Raw genomic sequence first — 19936 nt, 5'->3', positions numbered from 1 at the left:
GGTAGTCCCAGCTACCAAAATTTCCCTAACTACATTGACCTGATTCATGTTCAGCCCAGGATATGCAGGAAACCTCTGAAGCAAAGGTTCGGTCAAATCTTTTTCAAAACATGCTTCACACGGAGTACTCGGATGAGCAAAAATCGCTCGATTTATCTTTGCGCGAAAACCCTTCGTGTCTTCGGGCAAAGAGGGGCAGCTGTAAGCACGTGATTTTTGCTTCACGGGAATTACTCCAAAAAGAAAAGAAAATAAAAAATATATGCATAAATGTTTCCTGTCATTGGTTGATTTTTATTAAATGTTAATCTGTGGGTATATAATTTTACTTTGTCTTATTTAGGAATTTTGTGTTTAAATTAAAATAGAAAATAAAAAAGAAAATGAGGATACTCGGATTGGGCCAAAAGTTAAAACAGTAGGCCCAAACCACGTCCAAGGATCCGGTCCAGACCAGGCCTGCCCAGGCACCTCCCGAAACGACGCCGCATAAGGCGTCTGATCTGAGCCGTTCAACCACACTCATCCAACGGACCACATCCGCACCCGTAACCCGACCGGTTTAGTCGGTCCAACCCAACCCCTCACTTAAACCCAAACGACCCCGTTTTAATGTCAAACGACCCCGTCTCACTTCTCACCATCGGATCCAAGCCGTTGAGATCATCCGATCTAACGGCCCAGATCCAATCCCCTACTCTGTATATAATCTCCCCATCACACCCCATGCCCCCCTATCTGAACCCCCCCTTCACTCGTCTTCTTCACCAAGCCCTGAACCCCCCGAAACCCTAGCAGCCGCCCTAGCTTCCCTTTCACCAGAACCCGGCGGCATGGACGCCGGTGACCACCTCCTGAACACCCTAGGACCACCTCACCACCCCAAACCCGAATCTGTTACCCCCTAGCCTTGAATCACCTTCCTTCATCTCGAATCTTCATTTGAAGATTCGAGTCGAACTCTGACCTACACCAAACCTCACCATATTCGTACCAGACACTCCCTTGACCTCCCTCGTGACCAAACCAAGCTTGGTTTGGTCCGAATCTACCCACAACTCTTAGAATCTCAAATCTGAGAATCCAAACCTTAGAACACAAGGACCTGAGGAATCCGGCCAGTCTTAACAGGGGTTTGAGGTCTAATAGACCTTAATCAAGGTGTTCTCGTTTGAGAACACCCTGATTAAAGTTTGTTCGGCCTCAAATGGTCAAAGCTGAGTCAGACTTGGGTCGACTCTATTTGGACATTTTTTGGTCAGTTTTTCTTTGCCTTTCTGTTTTATTCGAGTGCTATTTGAGTCTGTTAGCATGTTTTGTTGTGTTTGTTTGTTATTTCTGGTATTGTTCTTAATTCCTTCCATCTTTGTAAGGCCTTTATTTGGTCGTTGGTTTTTCTGTGTGTGTTTTGAATGTATTCTGTGATATACATGCTCGCCAATTAGAGTAATCGTCAAATAAGTTAATTCATATAGGTTCCCAGTAATTGAACAAAAGTTGTCTGAAGTCATTCGGGACCATGTACGTGTTGTTTATATGAACGACTGATTATTACCTGTTATATTTAGTATAGTCGACTCGATAAACGTCGTCGATTAGTTTTCTATGACTAAATGATCAAAGGAACTAATAATTTCACATGACTGATTGAACCATGTCACTAACTGAATGCCCGACATTGTTTGAAATGGGTTTGTTTGCATTGCAAAAACGACTGAAAAGATTCAGTCCAGGGCAGTTCTGAATTTGAACTTTCAGAAGTTCAAAATGCCCTGATGCTGCAATGGGTTTAGGGCAGTAATAATCAGGGTTTAACAAGGGTAGTCTGGGGTTCGAAAAGAACATAAAAGCTTAGTTTAAGTGAGCTGACAAGTAGGGTACTGAATTAGGATTAAATTAATGTCAATGGGGAACAAGACATAAGAGCATGAGAATTAAAATGAATACTTAAATGAACCCATAACTCTTGAACAAAAGGAATAAGTCAGGCGTGGGGAACAAAATGGCTGGCATCAAGAAGATACTTAGGCATGGGGTTTAGTAGGTATGGGCAGTCTGCAATTGGCAGAATCCAGGCAGCTTGACTGCACTGGTTTGTTTGGCTTATAAATAAGCTGTTTTCAGAACTTAAAGGGGGCTGGATTTTTAATCTTCAGAAAAAAGAAAACAAAAAGAAATTTTTAGAGCATTTTTACAAAACATTGTCCAAAACTGCACTAGGAACTAAGTTGGTTATGCTGTTCTGGCCAAGTCAGTTATTCAAATTGGGGCTGGTATTGTTCCATTAAGAGAAGTCTGTGTATCTTCTGCTGTGATTGTTACTACACTGAGTTTCTGTGTGTTGTGGATTGAGTTTTAGTCTTACTGATTATCGAAGCTGTGTTGGCTATTTGCTGAGCTTGTGTGACTATTGAATTTCTTTTGCTATTGCATCAAAATAGTCTGGTTTTCTCGACTGTCTCATTATTCTGTTTCTGGGATCGATTGGTGGGTACTCGACAACTGTGGGTTTCATCATTTGAAATTGTTGTTGGGTCGTTTGTGGGCTGTTGGTTGTTGTTGCTGTGTTTGCTGTTTGGTTGCCCGTTGCTGACATCTTTCTTCTTCTCCTGTCTATTGTCCAAACATCCAGGTACACGACTAATACTGTCAATGTAATCTGAAGTTGAGTATGAATACAAAGAGAAGAGTTGAAGATCGTTTATTTTATGTACAGCCTGTACACTGAACGATCTGTGATGTATGATAGCTTATATTTTTGTTCGGATATTGGGTTAGCTTTAACACATAGCAATTGTAAATGTAGGGTAATTTGACATCTAATTGTGTGTGTAGGCTGTTTGGATAAAAAATTTCGACCATGTAGTAGGCTGCAGCTTAGAAATTAATTGTGTTTGTGATTAGCATGTCCAGTAGCGCACGAAAACTATTCATCATTAGTTAACTGTTTTTCCCTTTAATAAACGATCCCTTTATAACTGATAAACCACGCCTGTAGAACAAAGAACAAGTTCACGGCCTCAACCTCACAGGGGTCGAGCCCAGGTCGAAACAGACCAAGCAGGCCCGCATCGAACAAACAGTGGCCCAGGTCTGGCCCATCCCGCATGAGCTGGATTTGGGCCCGTAGTGTTCGATCAGCTGTCCGTGTGCGTAGTCACGTTTTCTTATTCCATAAAAGCATTTTGAATCCTGCTATAAATAACCTGCAAGCATGTAATTAACTAGGACTATCTCTGTTTTCAATTAGTAGAGACAAACGCGACAAGAAACGTAGTTGCTATAAGATATCCTTTTAAAAATAAGAATGAGACGAGCCTCGCCGAATAAAAACACAAATTGCGGGGCCCTCAGTAAACTCTTGTTTAAAATTACTTAGAATTCAGGAGGGTCGTTTAGCGAATTTCACGGCCTCCGCAAAAATAATAATGCGATAATCTCTTTAGGCGCGTGTTTAATAATTTACTTTCTTAAGCTTGGGTGTGCATTTCATGCGACCCAAATCCAAATCTCAAAACATCAAATAAAATGCGTTCCGGATTGTGGGTGCATTTCATGTGATGCAGTCCAAAGACGTGTTTTAAGCGATGTTCACATTCTTGTAAAAACAATAATAATGAAAGCGGTAAAAAGTCAAAATTTGCGCATAAGTTCACATTTATATAAAATCAGATAATCAAGCCGAATATAACAGTTGAGCGACCGTGCTAGAACCACGAAACTCGGGAATTCCTAACACCTTCTCCCGGGTTAACAGAATTCCTTATCCGGATTTCTGGTACGCAGACTGTAATATGTAGTCATTCTTTTCCTCGATTCGGGATTAAAATTGGTGACTTGGGACACCCTAAATCTTCCAAGTGGCGACTCTGAATAAATAAACGAATCTCGTCTCGATTGTCCTTTAATTGGAAAAAAACTCCCTTGTACCCCCGCGGGTGCGGAAAAAGGAGGTGTGACAATATCCATTCTGCCCGGTAACATAACCACGATGACAATCTCACAAGAGCACCCAAACTTGACCTGATACAAAATACATATTCTTATTGAGCTTTCAAATAGCCTCCAACCCAGATCTTGATCATTCCCGATTAGGTAAATATCCTTCCAAAAATCCATAGCAATCTATCGATAATGTATGCTATTAATTATCCCCTCCTCAACGTTCCTTCAAATCCACAAACGGGAAATAGTCCACATATGAGGGCATCTAGCCCCAAAACCTCAGAAATACCAAAATTTCCATATCCAAGCTCAACTACGCAAATAAAATGGCTGATACATCACTCACGCCCCATCATTCTGCTGAAGCACCCATATGGAATTTTTGGCCGCCTAACAAAATTTGAACCTTAAAAGCCTCGAAACCACCCAGTAATCACCATGCCACTAGCCACGCACCCGCAAACCAAAACTCAAGGTCCTTTCCAAAAATGCACATTCTCCACATATGATAGCTAACAATGCCAACACTCTATTAATTTCTGATACCTATTCAGGAAAAAATCACAATGTACAACATATTCCTTATGCCCATAGCAGCCAGCCGACTCAAGTCGTTGCCAAAACTATCGAGAACTCTCTAAAATCCGCCTGCACGCAACTAAGCCATTAGGACCGCATCTCCCTAACTCAACTGGGTCGCACAACCCGTCCAACTTAAGAGTACTGCAATAAATGCTGGTAGACAATCCCCATTTAAAAGGACCAATTACTTTCATTGTTATGCTGACCCAACACTACTGAACTGACCCATTTCTTCGGATAGTCGATATGCAATAATCCTCATCAACACCCCAAATACAGATGACCCAAGAATGAACCACGTAGCCCAGAAGCTCATAAACCACCACATTTCCTCTAAAGCACCATGTTCTACCGCAACCACGATACCCATGCTGAATAGACCTTCTGTGAATCTGAAGTTGTTTCTCCGACTCCCCTTTGACACTGAAATGTAGATTCCTTAATGACGCAAAAACATTGTAAGCTCTAATATCACCCCATGCAAGATCCCAGACCTTAGTCATATACAAATTTTGGAAACCTTCCAATACCACATATATACATACCTCAGGACAAAATTAATGTAAATCTGACTCTGCAATCTGAACTCCGCTAGTGGACTCCTCTACTTGGCGCAAAGCCATAGAGAACATCGTCTGATGATCCGCAAAACTAACCTTCACAGCTCGCACAACACCAATCAAAAGGTACTTCAAGTCATCTACTAAGTGCACGTCCATTCTCGTGACAGTCAAACCTGCTTCCTTTACTGCCTTGAATGATAACATGTACCTTTCACTGAGCAAAAATCTCATACAAACCACATAATCTCCAATACCACCAACTATCCTCAATTAACATCTACCTCGTGACCCCGCTACAATCCTGACGACTAGTCAACCAATTAAACTTTCCAAGCTCATACTCATCGACCCGATGTCGGAACCCGTTGCACCCCCATGTGAACGACTGAATAGTCTCCCAATACATTTGTATCTTCAGTCTGGTCGACACGTTGAGACAGTGTCTGAGCATCCCTAACTCCCTCGTAGCCCGTCTGTAGCATCACGAACCACTGGCGCATAGCACACACTGAGAGCACAATACCATACACGAGTGGATGTAAAGGAACATAATTTATATGCTTCAAGCTGAATCAATACCGCACAATAAGGTATGAAAGAAGGGAGATTATCCTAATAGTTTTGTAGCCTCTCGAAGATAAGTACAGACGTCTCTCTGCCGATCCGCAAGACTCTACTAAACCTGCTTATGACTCGTAGCACCTATGAACCTAGAGATCTGATACCAACTTGTCACGACCCAAAATCCCTCCGAAGGAATCGTGATGGCACTTAGTCTCTAGACTAGCTAAGTCTAGCATTGACAAAAATAACATTGATATTCACTAACTTCAACTTAAATAACTCTGAATAATTACAATTTCCAAAACTGGTAGTACAAGTCATAAGCTCTTTTCTAGGAGTAGTTATACATAATAAACACATCACTCTTTCGAAACAAAAGGGAACAAATGGAAATAAGTACAAATGAAGGTGACTTCGAGGTATGCGAACGCAACAACAGGTTTACTTTGAGTTTCTACCGCGACGATCCGTGCAGCTACTATCGATCAAATACCTGGATCTATACAAAAAAATATACAGAAGTGTAGTATGAGCACACCACAGCTGTGCCCAGTAAGTATCAAGATTAACCTCGGTGGAGTAGTGACGGGGAACAGTCAAGACACCTACTGGTCAAATAAATTGAACAGGATATGATAATGAACTACCAAGATAAAGATAATAAAGTAATATCAGTAGCAGGGGAAAATCAAACTACAAGCAGTAGAGACAATAAAGGGAAACACATATAGTAACGAACGATAACCAAGTAAATTAACACCAACATAACTGGGACACAGACAAGTAAGAATGTGTTCAAATAAAGAAGGCGGTGTCAACTCAATCAATCACATCATTTCTAATACACAATCTCGACCATCTCAATCCTCGGTGTCTCATATCATAATCTAAATTTCCAAACCTTTAGCACACATGGCACCTTGTGCCCACATAATTCCATCTCACATAGCACAATAAAAGCCACGTGCTACCCAGTACATAATATCCGCAACCAATGCAATTAAGAAGTTCAAGGAGCCTCATTTATATAAATAAAATAAATTACAATTTCTAAACTATTAAGGAAATCAGCGAGAAAGGATGAAGTTATTTTATAAATTATTTGAATGAAGAAAATACCATTTTCAAATAAAATACAACATCGAATAAATTATTGTCTCTAACATAGGATTTATTAAATTAAAACTTAATAGAAATTCTCTTTTAAGTAAAACTTAATCTCAAACGGGTTTAGGAAATTTAATTGAGAACCTAATTGAAATGAAATATAACAATTATTGGAATTTGAAATATTGAAATGTATGTGTATATATATACACACACACATAGCGAGTTCAAATTTAAGTCATACGAAGCAGCGTAGTATGAATTCCTTTATTTTAAATCACTATATTACTATCAACTTAGCAGGACAAGAGGAAGTGACTCAACGTAATAAATTTACTTTGAAAATTGATAACTTACAGAAATAAATATATAACACAAGAGTTTTATCAGTATCCAGCTATAACCAATCCCTAAGTGTAATGTAAAACTACCGAGTAACTTATAGAGTCAGAGAGGAATACATAAGCACATATATTGATGCGGCGCGCATCCTGATCCCACCAATCCACCCTTATTCCTCCGAAACAATTAAAATAAAAGTAAATAATATATATATATATATATATATATATATATATATATATATATATATATATATATGTTGCGGTGCGCAGCTCGATCCCACCAATCCTCCCTTATTACTCCCCAAGATATAGCATAGTAATAAATATAAAATGTTGTGGCGCGCAACCCGATCCTACCAATCCACCCTTTATTACTCCTCAATATATCACCCTTATTCCTCCTATTGCGGCATGAAACCCGATCCCACCTGTCCACCCTTATTACTCATGTTGCACCGTGCAACCCCATCCTACTAGACAATATCAATTCTCCCTTATTCCTCCTCAATATATCAACAATCAGATATAGTTTAAATCAACAACAACAATTCAACAACCCAATTACAAGAATTTTTACCACCAAGAGTATGAGTACACGACAACAAGAGAATCACAAGAAATCAAGAAGCACAACAACCTTTACAAATAACAAGACATGCAAGGCACGTGATAACTACACAGGCAACTACAATAATTTGGACACGAAGCATATATGTACCAGGTCATAGAGGAACTCACAATCAAGAAATAACAAAACAATAAGGAAGACAATCACTTTAATTAAGGCAAATAAGGGTCAAATAACAAATAAGAGTCAGAGAAAAGCTAACAACATCGTATAGAGCATGTAGAGGTAAAACTAGCAAATAGGAAACCTAATTATATCAGAAAACTTCCCAATTAATGAACATAAGGACATAAGAATCCTAAAGGCAAATTTTTCACAAATAAGACCGAGCACGCACTCATTACCTCGCATGCACGGGCTATAATTAACATAGAGGACTCAAATCCTAAGGGGAAGTCCCCCACACAAGGTTAGACAAGATACTTACCCCAATCCGGCTAATTCAATACTCAATTTAGCTTTTCTTTTACCAATTCATCAACGCTTGGCTCAATCTAACCAAAAACGACTTAAACACATCAAACAATGCAAGAGAAAACAATTTTAATTAATAAAGCTATGATTCTTATACAATATGTAAAAAGTCAACTCCCCGGGCCCGCACCTCAGGACCTGACAAAATTTACAAAAACCGAATACCCATTCCGATACGATTTCACCTATACAAAAATTATCAAATTCCGATACAATTTGGTCTTTCAAATCATCATTTTACATTTTTGAAAGATTTTACAATTTTTCCCAAATTTTCCTTTAGATTCTCTTGAATTTGATATTAAATCTAAGATATAATCACAGAATATAGTTGGAAATTGATTAAAGATACTTACCTAATGTTTTGGTATTAAAATCCCCTCTCAAAATCATCTCACCTCGAAGTTAGGGTTCAAAAATATAAAAAATGAAGCAAAAAATTCGGAATTCTCAGCACTTAACAGGTTGCAGATGTCGCATTTGCGACAATGCGAACCCCGCAATTGCGGAAAACTCATCGCAAATGCGAAGCTGGAAGCTTCCCTGATGCGAAGGTCGGCTTTCGCAAATGAGGCAACCTCATTGCAAATGCGAAAAATGTCCAACCGCTCAGGCATCACGAATGTGATGACCACATTTGCAACCAGAGCATCGCAAATGCGAATAACCAGAACCAGAAAAATAAAAATTCATGAAAGCCATTCTGGAACCACTCCGAAACTCATCCGAGCCCTCGGGGCTCCAAACCAAGCGCCCACACAAGTCTGAACACATAACACGAACTCACTTGCGCGATCGGAACATCAAAATAACCTCTAGAACCACGAATCGGATGCCAAAACCCATGAAAATCACTATGAACTTCAAGAACTTCTATAATTGCAACCAAGCGTCCGAACCATGTCAAATCAACTCCAAACGACACCAAATTTTGCAGGCAAGTCCCAAATGATATAACGGAGTTGTTTCAACATCGGAATCGCATTCCGACCATGATAACACAAAAGTCAACCATAGGTCAAACTTCTCCATTTTCCAAACTTCAATTTTTCCAACTTTCGACAAAATGGCTCAAATTACCCTACGGTCCTCCAAATCTGGAGCCGGACGCACGCCTAAATCCAAAATACTATACGAAGCTACTGACATTATCCAAAACTCATTCCGGAGTTGTTTATTCAAAAGTCAAATTTCGATCAAATTCTCACCACTTAAGCTTCCAAAACTAGATTTCTTCTTCCAATTCAACTCTGAATCATCCGAAAATTGAATCCAACCATGCACGCAAGTCAGTACATATAATATGAAGCTGCTCGTGACCTCAGACTGCCGAACCAGACACAATTACTCAAAGCGACCAGTCGGATCGTTACAGATACGTATATTCACCATCAATAGACGAAATTGGTATTGTTACAACAAGAGTCTCAATATAGTTTGCACTAACAATACATACTATATTTGATTCTTTAAATGTGTGATATGTTAAAGCTGTAGGGACGAAAAATATGATTTTTTTTGTATCCAATATTATTTTACGAAGAAACATTTATTGTAAGTTTGGCCGAAGTAACATAACAGTTTATCACCTATATAGCTTACAATTGACACCATCTTGGTGTTATCAATGAAAGCATTTTGACTATTTTATAATTGTTCATTCTTTTGGATAATATATTTTTTAACGAATGAAAAAACATATTGGAGACTTTACAAGAAAAAAAAATAGATCTCATCCTTGTATACTGGATGAACATTTAGAAACATCAAAGTCGGCATCTTGCAGAAAGGTGTCTGCTCTAGAACTTCTCTACTGTGTATATACGGGACCTCAAAGAAGCTGTGATACTTTTGATTTGTTCAATAACAAGTGGTAGCAAGGCTTTAGATATTGAATTAACACTACTAAAAAAACAGCAAATTTGCGACCGTCAAATCAGTCACAAATCAGTCGAAAATTGTATTTTTTCACCGATTTACGACTGAAAAGTGTCAGTCGGCAAACACGTGGTCGCAATATATTTGCGACTGATTCAATCGCAAATTGAAAAATGCGGGAACATTTAAAATTAAGCAATTTGCGACCGAATCAGTCGCAAATTTAGCGACTGATTCAATCGCTGGCCAGAGTTAAAAAATAAATATAAATAAAAAGTTTTGATTGATTCCGTCGAAAAGTTAAAAAAAAATTAATTTTTAATTAATTATTCTAATTAGAGGCGGAGAAGAAGCTAATGACGGGAAATGCACCAGCAGAAGAAGAATCGCCTGTGAGAAAGTCACATTAACATACTAACGAACTCGATTAGAAATCTTAAAATTTATAATTAAAACCCTAGTTAAGATGAAAATACAAAGGGAAATCAAGCAGTGAATAACAATCGAAATATAGACTCACATTTAGAGGGATTCGACGAACTTGTCGTGTTGGGGTTCCGTCCAACTGATAATGGTGTAGGGTTTTCTGGCTTTCTTAGCCTAAGTGGGCGGGCGACGACAGGGACAAAGTAAAGGATGGGGGAAATTTTAGGAGGAATTTTTAAGTTTACTAAAAATTGGGGCGGGGTTAGCGTTTTAAAAAGAATCTGCGACTAATTCCGTCGCAAAACTAGCGATTGTTTCAGTAGCAATTTTTAAAAAGTAATTTGACCAAAGTTTAAAAATATTTGCGACCGGAACGGACGCAAATGGTCAAATAAAATTGTTTGACTTTTAGTTTCCGATTGGATCCGTCGCATTTATTTATCCCGGATTTTTGCGCCAAACGTTGCGACCAATGTTGTCGGAAAAAATAGTCGAAACAATTAGAAAAAATATAACAAATATTATTTTTTAAAATTCCGACCAAATCAGTGACAAATTTGCGACTGATTGTGTCGGTCGCAAATTTTCAGTCGCAAATCAGCTATTAGTAGTGTATAATGTACTTATAATTTGATATTTTAGCATATGTTTATAATGAAATAGTAATTTGTTTAAAAGTGAAACGAGTAAGTAGTTGTGATGATTCAATTCTTTAATATATGTACAATTTTATTTGGTAGAAAATTTGATTTCAGGAACTGAACAAGGATGTTTCCAATTATTTAGTTAACACAATACACATGAAAATTCAAGCTTAGGAAGAACTTTTGAAATATAAATTAGTCAATAGCAGTAATATTTGTTTTCCTACTCATATTTTGATATAATTTAAGATTATGTAAGCTTTTTTTTTTTTTTTTTTAATTCAAAAGAAAATCAGAACGTTCTTGTCTGTAAGTTCGTAATTTTCTGTTAATATAAATTAGCTTAGCCTAATTAATATTCATTGTTACTCTAAGATACTACATATGGCAACATTTTCATAGTAAATCTGGAAACATTACAAATTTAATATTGTAATCGTAAGATTTATCAATAATAAATATTTCAAGATATATACTCGATATGCATCTATAATTACTTCTACTAAACAAAATCTTATTACTTGCGTTACACATAGGTAAGACGTGTGTAGGATAAGGGTGCAGTTTGCATATATAGGAATTAGACCCAACTCGACCATTCATGACAAATCGTATCCGAAGCATATTTGACGTGAAATTTGGCACTACAAAATATTTTTTTATTAATTTATACTATTATAAAAGCATAAAATTATTAACGTGAAATGTTGGCTAACTTTTTTATGCGTGCAAAGCACGTACCCTAAAACTAGTATTTAAAAAAATGAGATTTGTCTTGAACTAAGTTAGTTCAAAGATATCCATAGCCAGAGGCGGATACATTGTTGCAACACGGAGTTTGTCTAAACTTAATATTTTCGCAAAATTTATACAAAAAATTCCACTAAAATTGTAAGAATATTAAAGAACTCATAATTTCAAGGCACCTAAAATATATCCTCCATTTCTCATTTTTCAAGAATCAATATCCTCCTTTTGAGCCGATATCTCCCTTTTGTTATCAGATTAATCAATTTTACAAAATCTCTCCTAGAAGATCACAGTTTTAAGTCTTAATAAATGTCACAAAACCTAAACAATTTTTCCGCGACAACAAACCCAGTAAATTTATAGACAGTTATTCAATATTTGTGCTAGTAAAAAATTAGTTTGAGAAACACACAATCTGACCGAGGCACCACCATTATTCCAAAAAAAAGAAAAAATTGACTTTATCCAATCAAGAAAAAGATTGGATCCCCTATTTGATAAAGCAATAATTATCACTCCATAGGTAAAGTCTACAAACACACTCATGAATTTATTGTTCTAACCATCATAAGGTCACAAGTACAATAGTTTTAAACAGATAAACCTCTCTAAAACAGGAAATACTCGACTCAACAAACGAACAATAGTTACATACTCTCGGTCACAGTACGTAATACAGCAAAAACCAGCTCAACTCAACTAATTATGTGATCGCATCGTTAAGTAGTCTTCCATGCAGAAAGAGGTGGAGTTTCTGAATTTTTGTAAGTACTCATACCAGGAATGTACCGATCGCCCTGGACTGCATTATCTGATGCAATGGATTCAAGTTCTACCATATCTTCTGATGTTAACTTTATGGACAGAGCTCCGATGTTCTGGTTCAAGTTTTCAATCTTAGTGGTGCCGGGGATAGGACACACGTCGTTTCCTTGGTGATGTACCCAGGCCAAGGCTAGTTGAGACGGGGTGCACCCCTTCCTGACTGCCATTTCACAAATCCTCTCGTACAAGTTCTTGTTATTCTCAAGATTCTCGGCCTGGAACCTAGGTAGATGCTGCAAAATTGAAGAGCTATTCAAGTCAAATGAGGAAATGCCTACTTTATTTTAAATTGCTTTGGGGTCTTGACATATTTATAGAACATACCCCAACATAGACAATATTGCTCAGCAATAGAGGAAAAACAATTAAGTAACAATGATCGTCATGAAGGAGAGCAATGGATACTGATTTAGAAATGGCAATATATGTTGCGCCAGAACTTTGTACACGATGTATGAAGAAGTTTACCATGCAGGGTTGGGCATAAAAGTCAAGAACATGTCAATCAAGAAAAACATTCCTTTCATCCAACGAGCACATATGTAAATATTAAGCGTGTTTGAGATGTGAAATTCCCAAAGTAAAATGCTACAAAGCAAGACGTGAAAACTTCTTAACAGGTAGAATGGCCTTCAATCGTGTTGGTTCGCCTACTCATCCACAAACATGTATTTTTCGACCTAAGGGTACATCGTATATATGCATAAATAAACTCCCTTGTCAGGAAACAAGTTCCTTTTAAATGGTCTATGTACAACTCGTCAATATAAGGCACTAACGAAAAGTTCATTCAACAGTAGTAGCCGTAGCCCGTAGCCCGTAGCCACAGATACAATTCTCAATCAACAAGGTCAAAATATAATGTATGTAGCCGTTGGGCAGAAAGCATCTTCAGTGGCCCAAGTATTAACTAACTACTTTATGGGAAAGGAGAGCGATGAAATACACTATAGTGGTAGCAGAAACAGCAAACGTCAGCTATAATACACTACATTGCTCCTTATACATGAGGCATTTCATACCAACGAATGAAAGCTTTCATCCCCCTAAAAAAAAGGAACTTTTGTCCCTAGTGATGTCTTCCAGATCAACTAGCTTAGTATTTGAAACCTTTTCTTTCCTCAAATAAGTAAATATACTCGCAACAGAAATACACCACAATTAAGCATGATGTCATTATTCTTGAAATCCAAAACAGTAAATAAATTCAAGAAAATCTATTATGTTTGAAATCCAAAACAACAATAATATAAAAGCAAACCTTTCGGTAGTCTTCATTTGACATATCCTCGAGCAACTTCGGACCTGATGACAAAAAGCCCCGTCCTAATGGACTGTATGCCACAATCCCAATACCGAGTTCTCTGGTAGATAGGAAGGTGGATATCAGGATCTCGCATAGTTATAGACCGCGTACAAACACGAAAAAACTAACAGAAAGAAGAATATACCTGCAAGTAGGGATTATTTCTTCCTCTACATCTCTAGACCATAGAGACCATTCTAATTGTACTGCTGTTATTGGATGAACTGCATGTGCTCTTCTAATCGTCGATGCTGATGCCTCGGATAGACCTATATATTTTATTTTACCCTCTTCAACCAGCTTCTTAAGTTCTCCAACCTAGTAAATCAGGAACAAGAATTGCAGATAATTAACCATTTGAACAAAGATGAAAAACAGGTTAATCATATAAGAACTCCACTAATTGGTGTAACAGCTGAAAATTTTGCTAGTCTATTCCACAACTCTTAAAACGCTACTCATACATTGATCAGAGGTACTAAGTGCTCATTTTAAGAACTCTAACCAGCTTATCAAAGCTTGCAAATATATGCCAACAGTCGCAAGAGTCTGAAAAGGAGTGTAATTATTTTTGTCTCGTCTTCCTTTTTTTTTTTTTTAGTTTTCTGTCTCTGGATGATCATTTCTTTCTTTCTTTTTTCCCGTTCCTTTCTTCTCTTTTTTCTTTCTCAACAAACAGGATGAGGAAATTGTGTCACTGATTTGGGTTATAAAGGTAATGATGTTACTACAAGCATATGAAGGGCGTGGTTGTAAACTACTAGATCGATTCTGAAAGTGATGATGTAGGTTGATGCAGCACCGGAGCAATAAGCATACATAATTGCGTTGAAATTTTTAGTACATACAGGTACTGGAATGCTAATGCCAGAAATTTCTATTACAGTTAATAGCCTTAGTAAATACTAATATTACTGCTACACCGAATATTTTATTTTATTTTAGAAACAACACTTTCTCGGTAGCCATCCTTTGAGCAAGATCAAATATTACTTCATTCTTTCAGAATAAGTAACCTGCAACTGAAAGGAGTTATAAAAGGAAAAAGAGAACTAACCGTGACTTCAATTGGCACGCGTGTATCAACTCGGTGCTGATAGTACAAGTCAATGCAGTCAACATCAAGTCGCTTTAAGCTAGCCTCGCATGCACCCCTTACATAGGCTGGATCTCCATGCACTGCTCTCTTCCCTTCTGCTTTCTTTTCATCTCCTAAAACAATACCAAATTTTGTTGCTAACACGACTCGCTCTCTCGTCCCACCCTTCAAAGCCTACATAGATAGATGCATAATCACCAGAACTTAAGTAACAATTTTGCAGAAAATTGTATAAAAAATGGTTAAATATTCTCAGTTGCCTATGCAATGCATGAGTATATCCTAAGGCAGTGGTTTAATGGTTAATGAAGTTGGCGCAAACATTAGAAACTATGGTTCAAATCCCTGCGGAGATAGAAAATACAAGGTGGTTTTTCAGGATCTGTCTAAGCCTTGGTGGGCTGAGTTACTCGATAACTATGTTGGCGGGAGGTGTCAGGTACCCCATGAAATAATCAGTGTGTAAAAACTAACCGAACAGCACTATCATTAGAACAAATCAATAGAGTACAATGGAAATACAAGTTCACAACACTTTTGTTTCTGAACGTGTACCTCATATTAAGAAAATAACATTCCACAACAATAACTATTTGCCAGGAAAGAAGAAGGAAACTCGAAGACTAGAAGTATCAGGATAAACATCTGAAAATAATTGGCACTGATCTCAAATGTGCAGAACTTTCTACTAGCTGAGGCATACATGGCAAAATGTCAGCAGATTTAGGCAACACGATAGCGATCTGACACATTTCATTCTTGAGCATGTAGAAAAGCAAATTATAGAGGCTAGTCTAACAACAAAAGATTTTGATTCCATGAAACTGTTTATTCCATAGGATACAAAAGGTAAAACTATATATATCTCATATACTTAGGACCATAGGAGAAAGACAATACAATAATGAGGCTTATTCCATTGTCACATATGAATATAGTTAATTACCCAGTGACATGGACTAGAATCCTCCCACTTTCTGATTCTGATGTAACTCTCAATTCATGAATAGAGACCCAAGAAAAAATGCTCCCCTCGTTTCATTTTATGTAACTTAGTTTGACTACGCAATAGTTTACAAAAGAAAGAAAGAGTTTTGAATAGTGTGTATCAAACGAAAAATGTGCATCATGTATCAAAAATGTCATTTGAATCTTGTGGACTAAAACATGTCATGTCATACCCATAAGGAATGTCATTAAAGAGTAAAATGAGAATATTAAAATAAAGATTTATTAAAGTAACATTCTTTTTAAAGAGGTTAAGAAAAAAAAGTACGACATGATTGAAACAAAAAGAGTAAGTTTGACATCCTTGAACACTTTTATGACTAGATCGAGGTCATTCGGCGGATTTGGACTGAGGCAATGGTGTTTTGAGGAGTAGAGCTTGCTAGAACCGAGGTGAGTTAAGACTTTGACCCTAAATGAGTGAATTTTTTCCAAGTTGAACTTGTTTGTCAAATGCTATGTGTATGCCTATAACATCATTTTAGCATGAATATGATGCTCAAGTAGTCATACAACAAGTAAAACATGCAACAAATAAAGGCATGCAGCAAAACAAAGCATAATAAAGCCCAAGATATAAAGCCTAAGGGGTCGTTTGGTTAGGAAACAGGTTCTCCCATGATTAGTTATCCCGGAATTAGTTATCCGTCCCTCCCACGGGGATAAAAAAAATACTACAATCCCGCGATAACTAATCCCCTACCACAATTTTATCCTAATCAAACGTGGGATAAACTCATCTCAAATTTAATCCCGAGATTAGTTATCCCTTATCCATCGTACCAAACGAGCCCTAAGGTTCTACCCCAGCATGGAAAACACACGGTGTCCGCATATATGCAAGGTGATAAATCTTGGAGCTTCTTTAATAACTGTTCGGGTCATCTGCGCACCTCAATTATTCTACCATATATACTACTCTGTGTCTTCCAGGAAAGGTCATTCTCCCCCATATGTGACAATGTTCTCTTTTGACAGCCAAATACAAAAAAAAAAAGGTACAACACTTCAAGCATAATGTACAACCATCCTAACGAAATAAACTCAGAGAATTAAATTCACAATAAAATTGAAAAACAAGCATTTGGGGAAAGGGAAAGTAGTTGAATACTACCTTGCCAAGTAGGATTTCGTTAGTGTGGGGTCCATAGACATCTGAAGTATCAAGCAGAGTGATACCAGAATTGATGGCATGATGAATGAGTTGGATCATATCGGGTTCGGGTTTGGGCGGCCCATAAAAAGCGGACATACCCATACAACCAAGTCCTTGAGCTGACACTTCTAGCCCCTGTGAACCCAGTTTAATTCTTGGCACTTTTGTTCCTTCTTTAGCCATTGATGATGTGATTCAAGTTATTGTCTAAATCTGCAAATATGGTGGGAAAGACAGTAAGTAAGTGGTAGGTTTTATATGAAAGTGTGTGATTGGCTGCTGGTTGTGAGTCGGATCTTGGATGTCATTGATGATGGATTTTGATTAGGCCTATGTAAGTACAAACGTCACTTGCTATAAATATACAGTAACTATATTTTTGTGTCCTTATCACAATTTTTTTGTTTGTGTGTCCCTCCTCAAAATGTATACCGGCACGCGCAACCCATCTAAATGAGTATAAAACTTTTAAAAATTATATAAATATTATTTTTAAATTAAAATAAATATGCAAATTTACTGAGGAATATCAATTTATATTGTTCGCTCACTATGTTTTCTTTTAGCTATTTTAACTACTACCTTAAATTACTTATGAATAAATGTATATAATTTATTTTAATTAATTTCAATATATAAATTTATCTTATATATGTTTTACTTTTCGAGTATTGTAATTGGTTTGTAATTTAATATGTGTATAAATTTACAATATGTATTCAACTAATTCAAATAATTAACTTAAAGTATATTATAGTACTTATTACTTCAAATTAAAAATACTACTATTATTTTCAAAACGTAAGCATGTCGTATTAAACTTATTTATATATATTTTCCTACACGACCTAGTATGTTTAAGTTTGGTTTACATATTATTAGTAATCTTTTTTTTTTTTTTTTTTGAAGACTTAAAGTTAGATCTAAAATTTTATTAGTAGATTTCTAACACGTTTATACACATTTTGTCTAATGCACGTGTGAAAATGTCATAATTACTTTACATAATTTATTTAAGGAAAGGATTTATAAGTAAATTTTTATTTGGTGTTAAATTCCTAAAATTGAGTTTCTATATATGTAGCCCGAATAAGTGAAGATTTAATGACCAAAATTTAGTTGATTTTTAAGTCCTAAATATTAGTAGAATAATTAAATTATAATTATAACCAATATAAAATCTATATTAAAGGGTAAAAAAAGCGAACGGCATTTTGCTAAGGGTGTTCGTGCTAGGATATGCGCGATGTGCGTGTACCTTTTATCGATCCGTATAAAATTATGAAAAATATAAGCCCTTAACAATAAGATTTTTAAAAATATAAGCTCTTGAATATGACAAATATTGAGCCTACTTAGTAACAAAAAATAATGGATGTTTTATCTAACCAAGACAACAACCAAGATAATTGGAAAGTTTAGTGTTATTATTTATCTCGTTCTTTTATATTAATTTCGTATCAAAATAGTTATCTAGGTACCATGTATTCTAAGATAAGTTAACTACAAAGAGAAGAAAAATTAACGATAGATAAATTATATAGTTAAATAATAAAATTTATCGCTAATCCTACTTAGTGACAGAATCAGCTATATATTATAAAAAAATCCTATTAGCTACAAGATGAATTTACTAACTAATTCTTGTTTTGTAAAGTTAAATTATGTAGCAAAATTTCTCAGTAATAATATTAGTTTTTGTTTGATCAAAAAATAAAAGTCCTTTTCCATCTATTTTATTTTAACATATGCATTGAGGTAATTTAGGTACTTTTTTATATTAAATTATGATAATTAGTTTCTTATCACAAATTAATGATTACTATTTTTTTCAACAATAATTACTATTTCAAAACTTAATACCATAGTAAATTTTAACGAATTTAACAACCAAGCTCCTAATAAAATACTTATGATTTAAATTTTAAAAACAACAAATAAATCATATGAAAAGAAAAATTGGTCTTTTTGATTAAACAAGGATAAAGAGAAAAAAAATACCACATAAAACGTGAAGTTTCCTTGTTGGAAACCAACACAAATCTTTTCTCCTACCTATTTTGTATTCTTTTGTGTCTTAATATATTGTATCCTGATTAGGAGAAAATATCAAACACTAAATTATATTTGATTTTTTTTTATTTATTTAGAACTCCTAAATATAAGGAAAGTTTTTTGATTTTACAATTTTATCCAATGTAAAATTTGTTTTTAAAGGATAAAAAAGGTGAACGACATTTCGCTAAGGGCCTTCATACTTTTAATATAGTATAGATATAGATACACACACGTTCAAGTCGTGAAATTAACATTAATGCTGAAAACCTAATCTGGCCATACATTTAAGTCATGATACACAATACGAAGTTGCTCGATATTTTAAATTGCTGAATGAAACGCTAATTCTCAAAATGATCGATCAGGTCGTTACACCTCGATACAATAAAACCTCAAATTCTTGGCATAATTTTACAGGGCCTCACAATATCAGACATGTCGGAGGTCTGTGACATCCATCAAGGTAAGCTAGCTACATCACCTCTTCTTGGGATACAATCTTTTTTTTAGATCATGTATGAATACGAAATACTTTGTACAACGGACCGCCCTCATCACAATTTATGATACTTTTTAATC

At 36.1% G+C, this 19936-nt stretch overlaps 1 protein-coding gene across 1 annotated transcript; it reads right to left on the bottom strand.

The window, feature by feature from the left end:
- Nucleotides 1-12429: 12429 nt before the first annotated feature.
- On the bottom strand, nucleotides 12430-17631 carry LOC104232797 (auxin-induced protein PCNT115). Its single transcript, XM_009786078.2, has 5 exons — nucleotides 17258-17631; nucleotides 15094-15309; nucleotides 14182-14354; nucleotides 13992-14094; nucleotides 12430-12963 (listed from the first exon to the last, which is right to left on the bottom strand). The coding sequence occupies exons 1-5, from the start codon at nucleotides 17480-17482 to the stop codon at nucleotides 12625-12627; spliced, it is 1056 nt and encodes a 351-aa protein (XP_009784380.1). The 5' UTR covers nucleotides 17483-17631; the 3' UTR covers nucleotides 12430-12624.
- Nucleotides 17632-19936: the final 2305 nt, after the last annotated feature.

This window comes from Nicotiana sylvestris, chromosome 1, assembly GCF_000393655.2.
Source record: "Nicotiana sylvestris chromosome 1, ASM39365v2, whole genome shotgun sequence".
Taxonomy (NCBI): Eukaryota; Viridiplantae; Streptophyta; class Magnoliopsida; order Solanales; family Solanaceae; genus Nicotiana; species Nicotiana sylvestris.
Note: the sequence above shows the minus strand (reverse complement) of the source record. Positions and strands in the feature narration are given on the sequence as shown.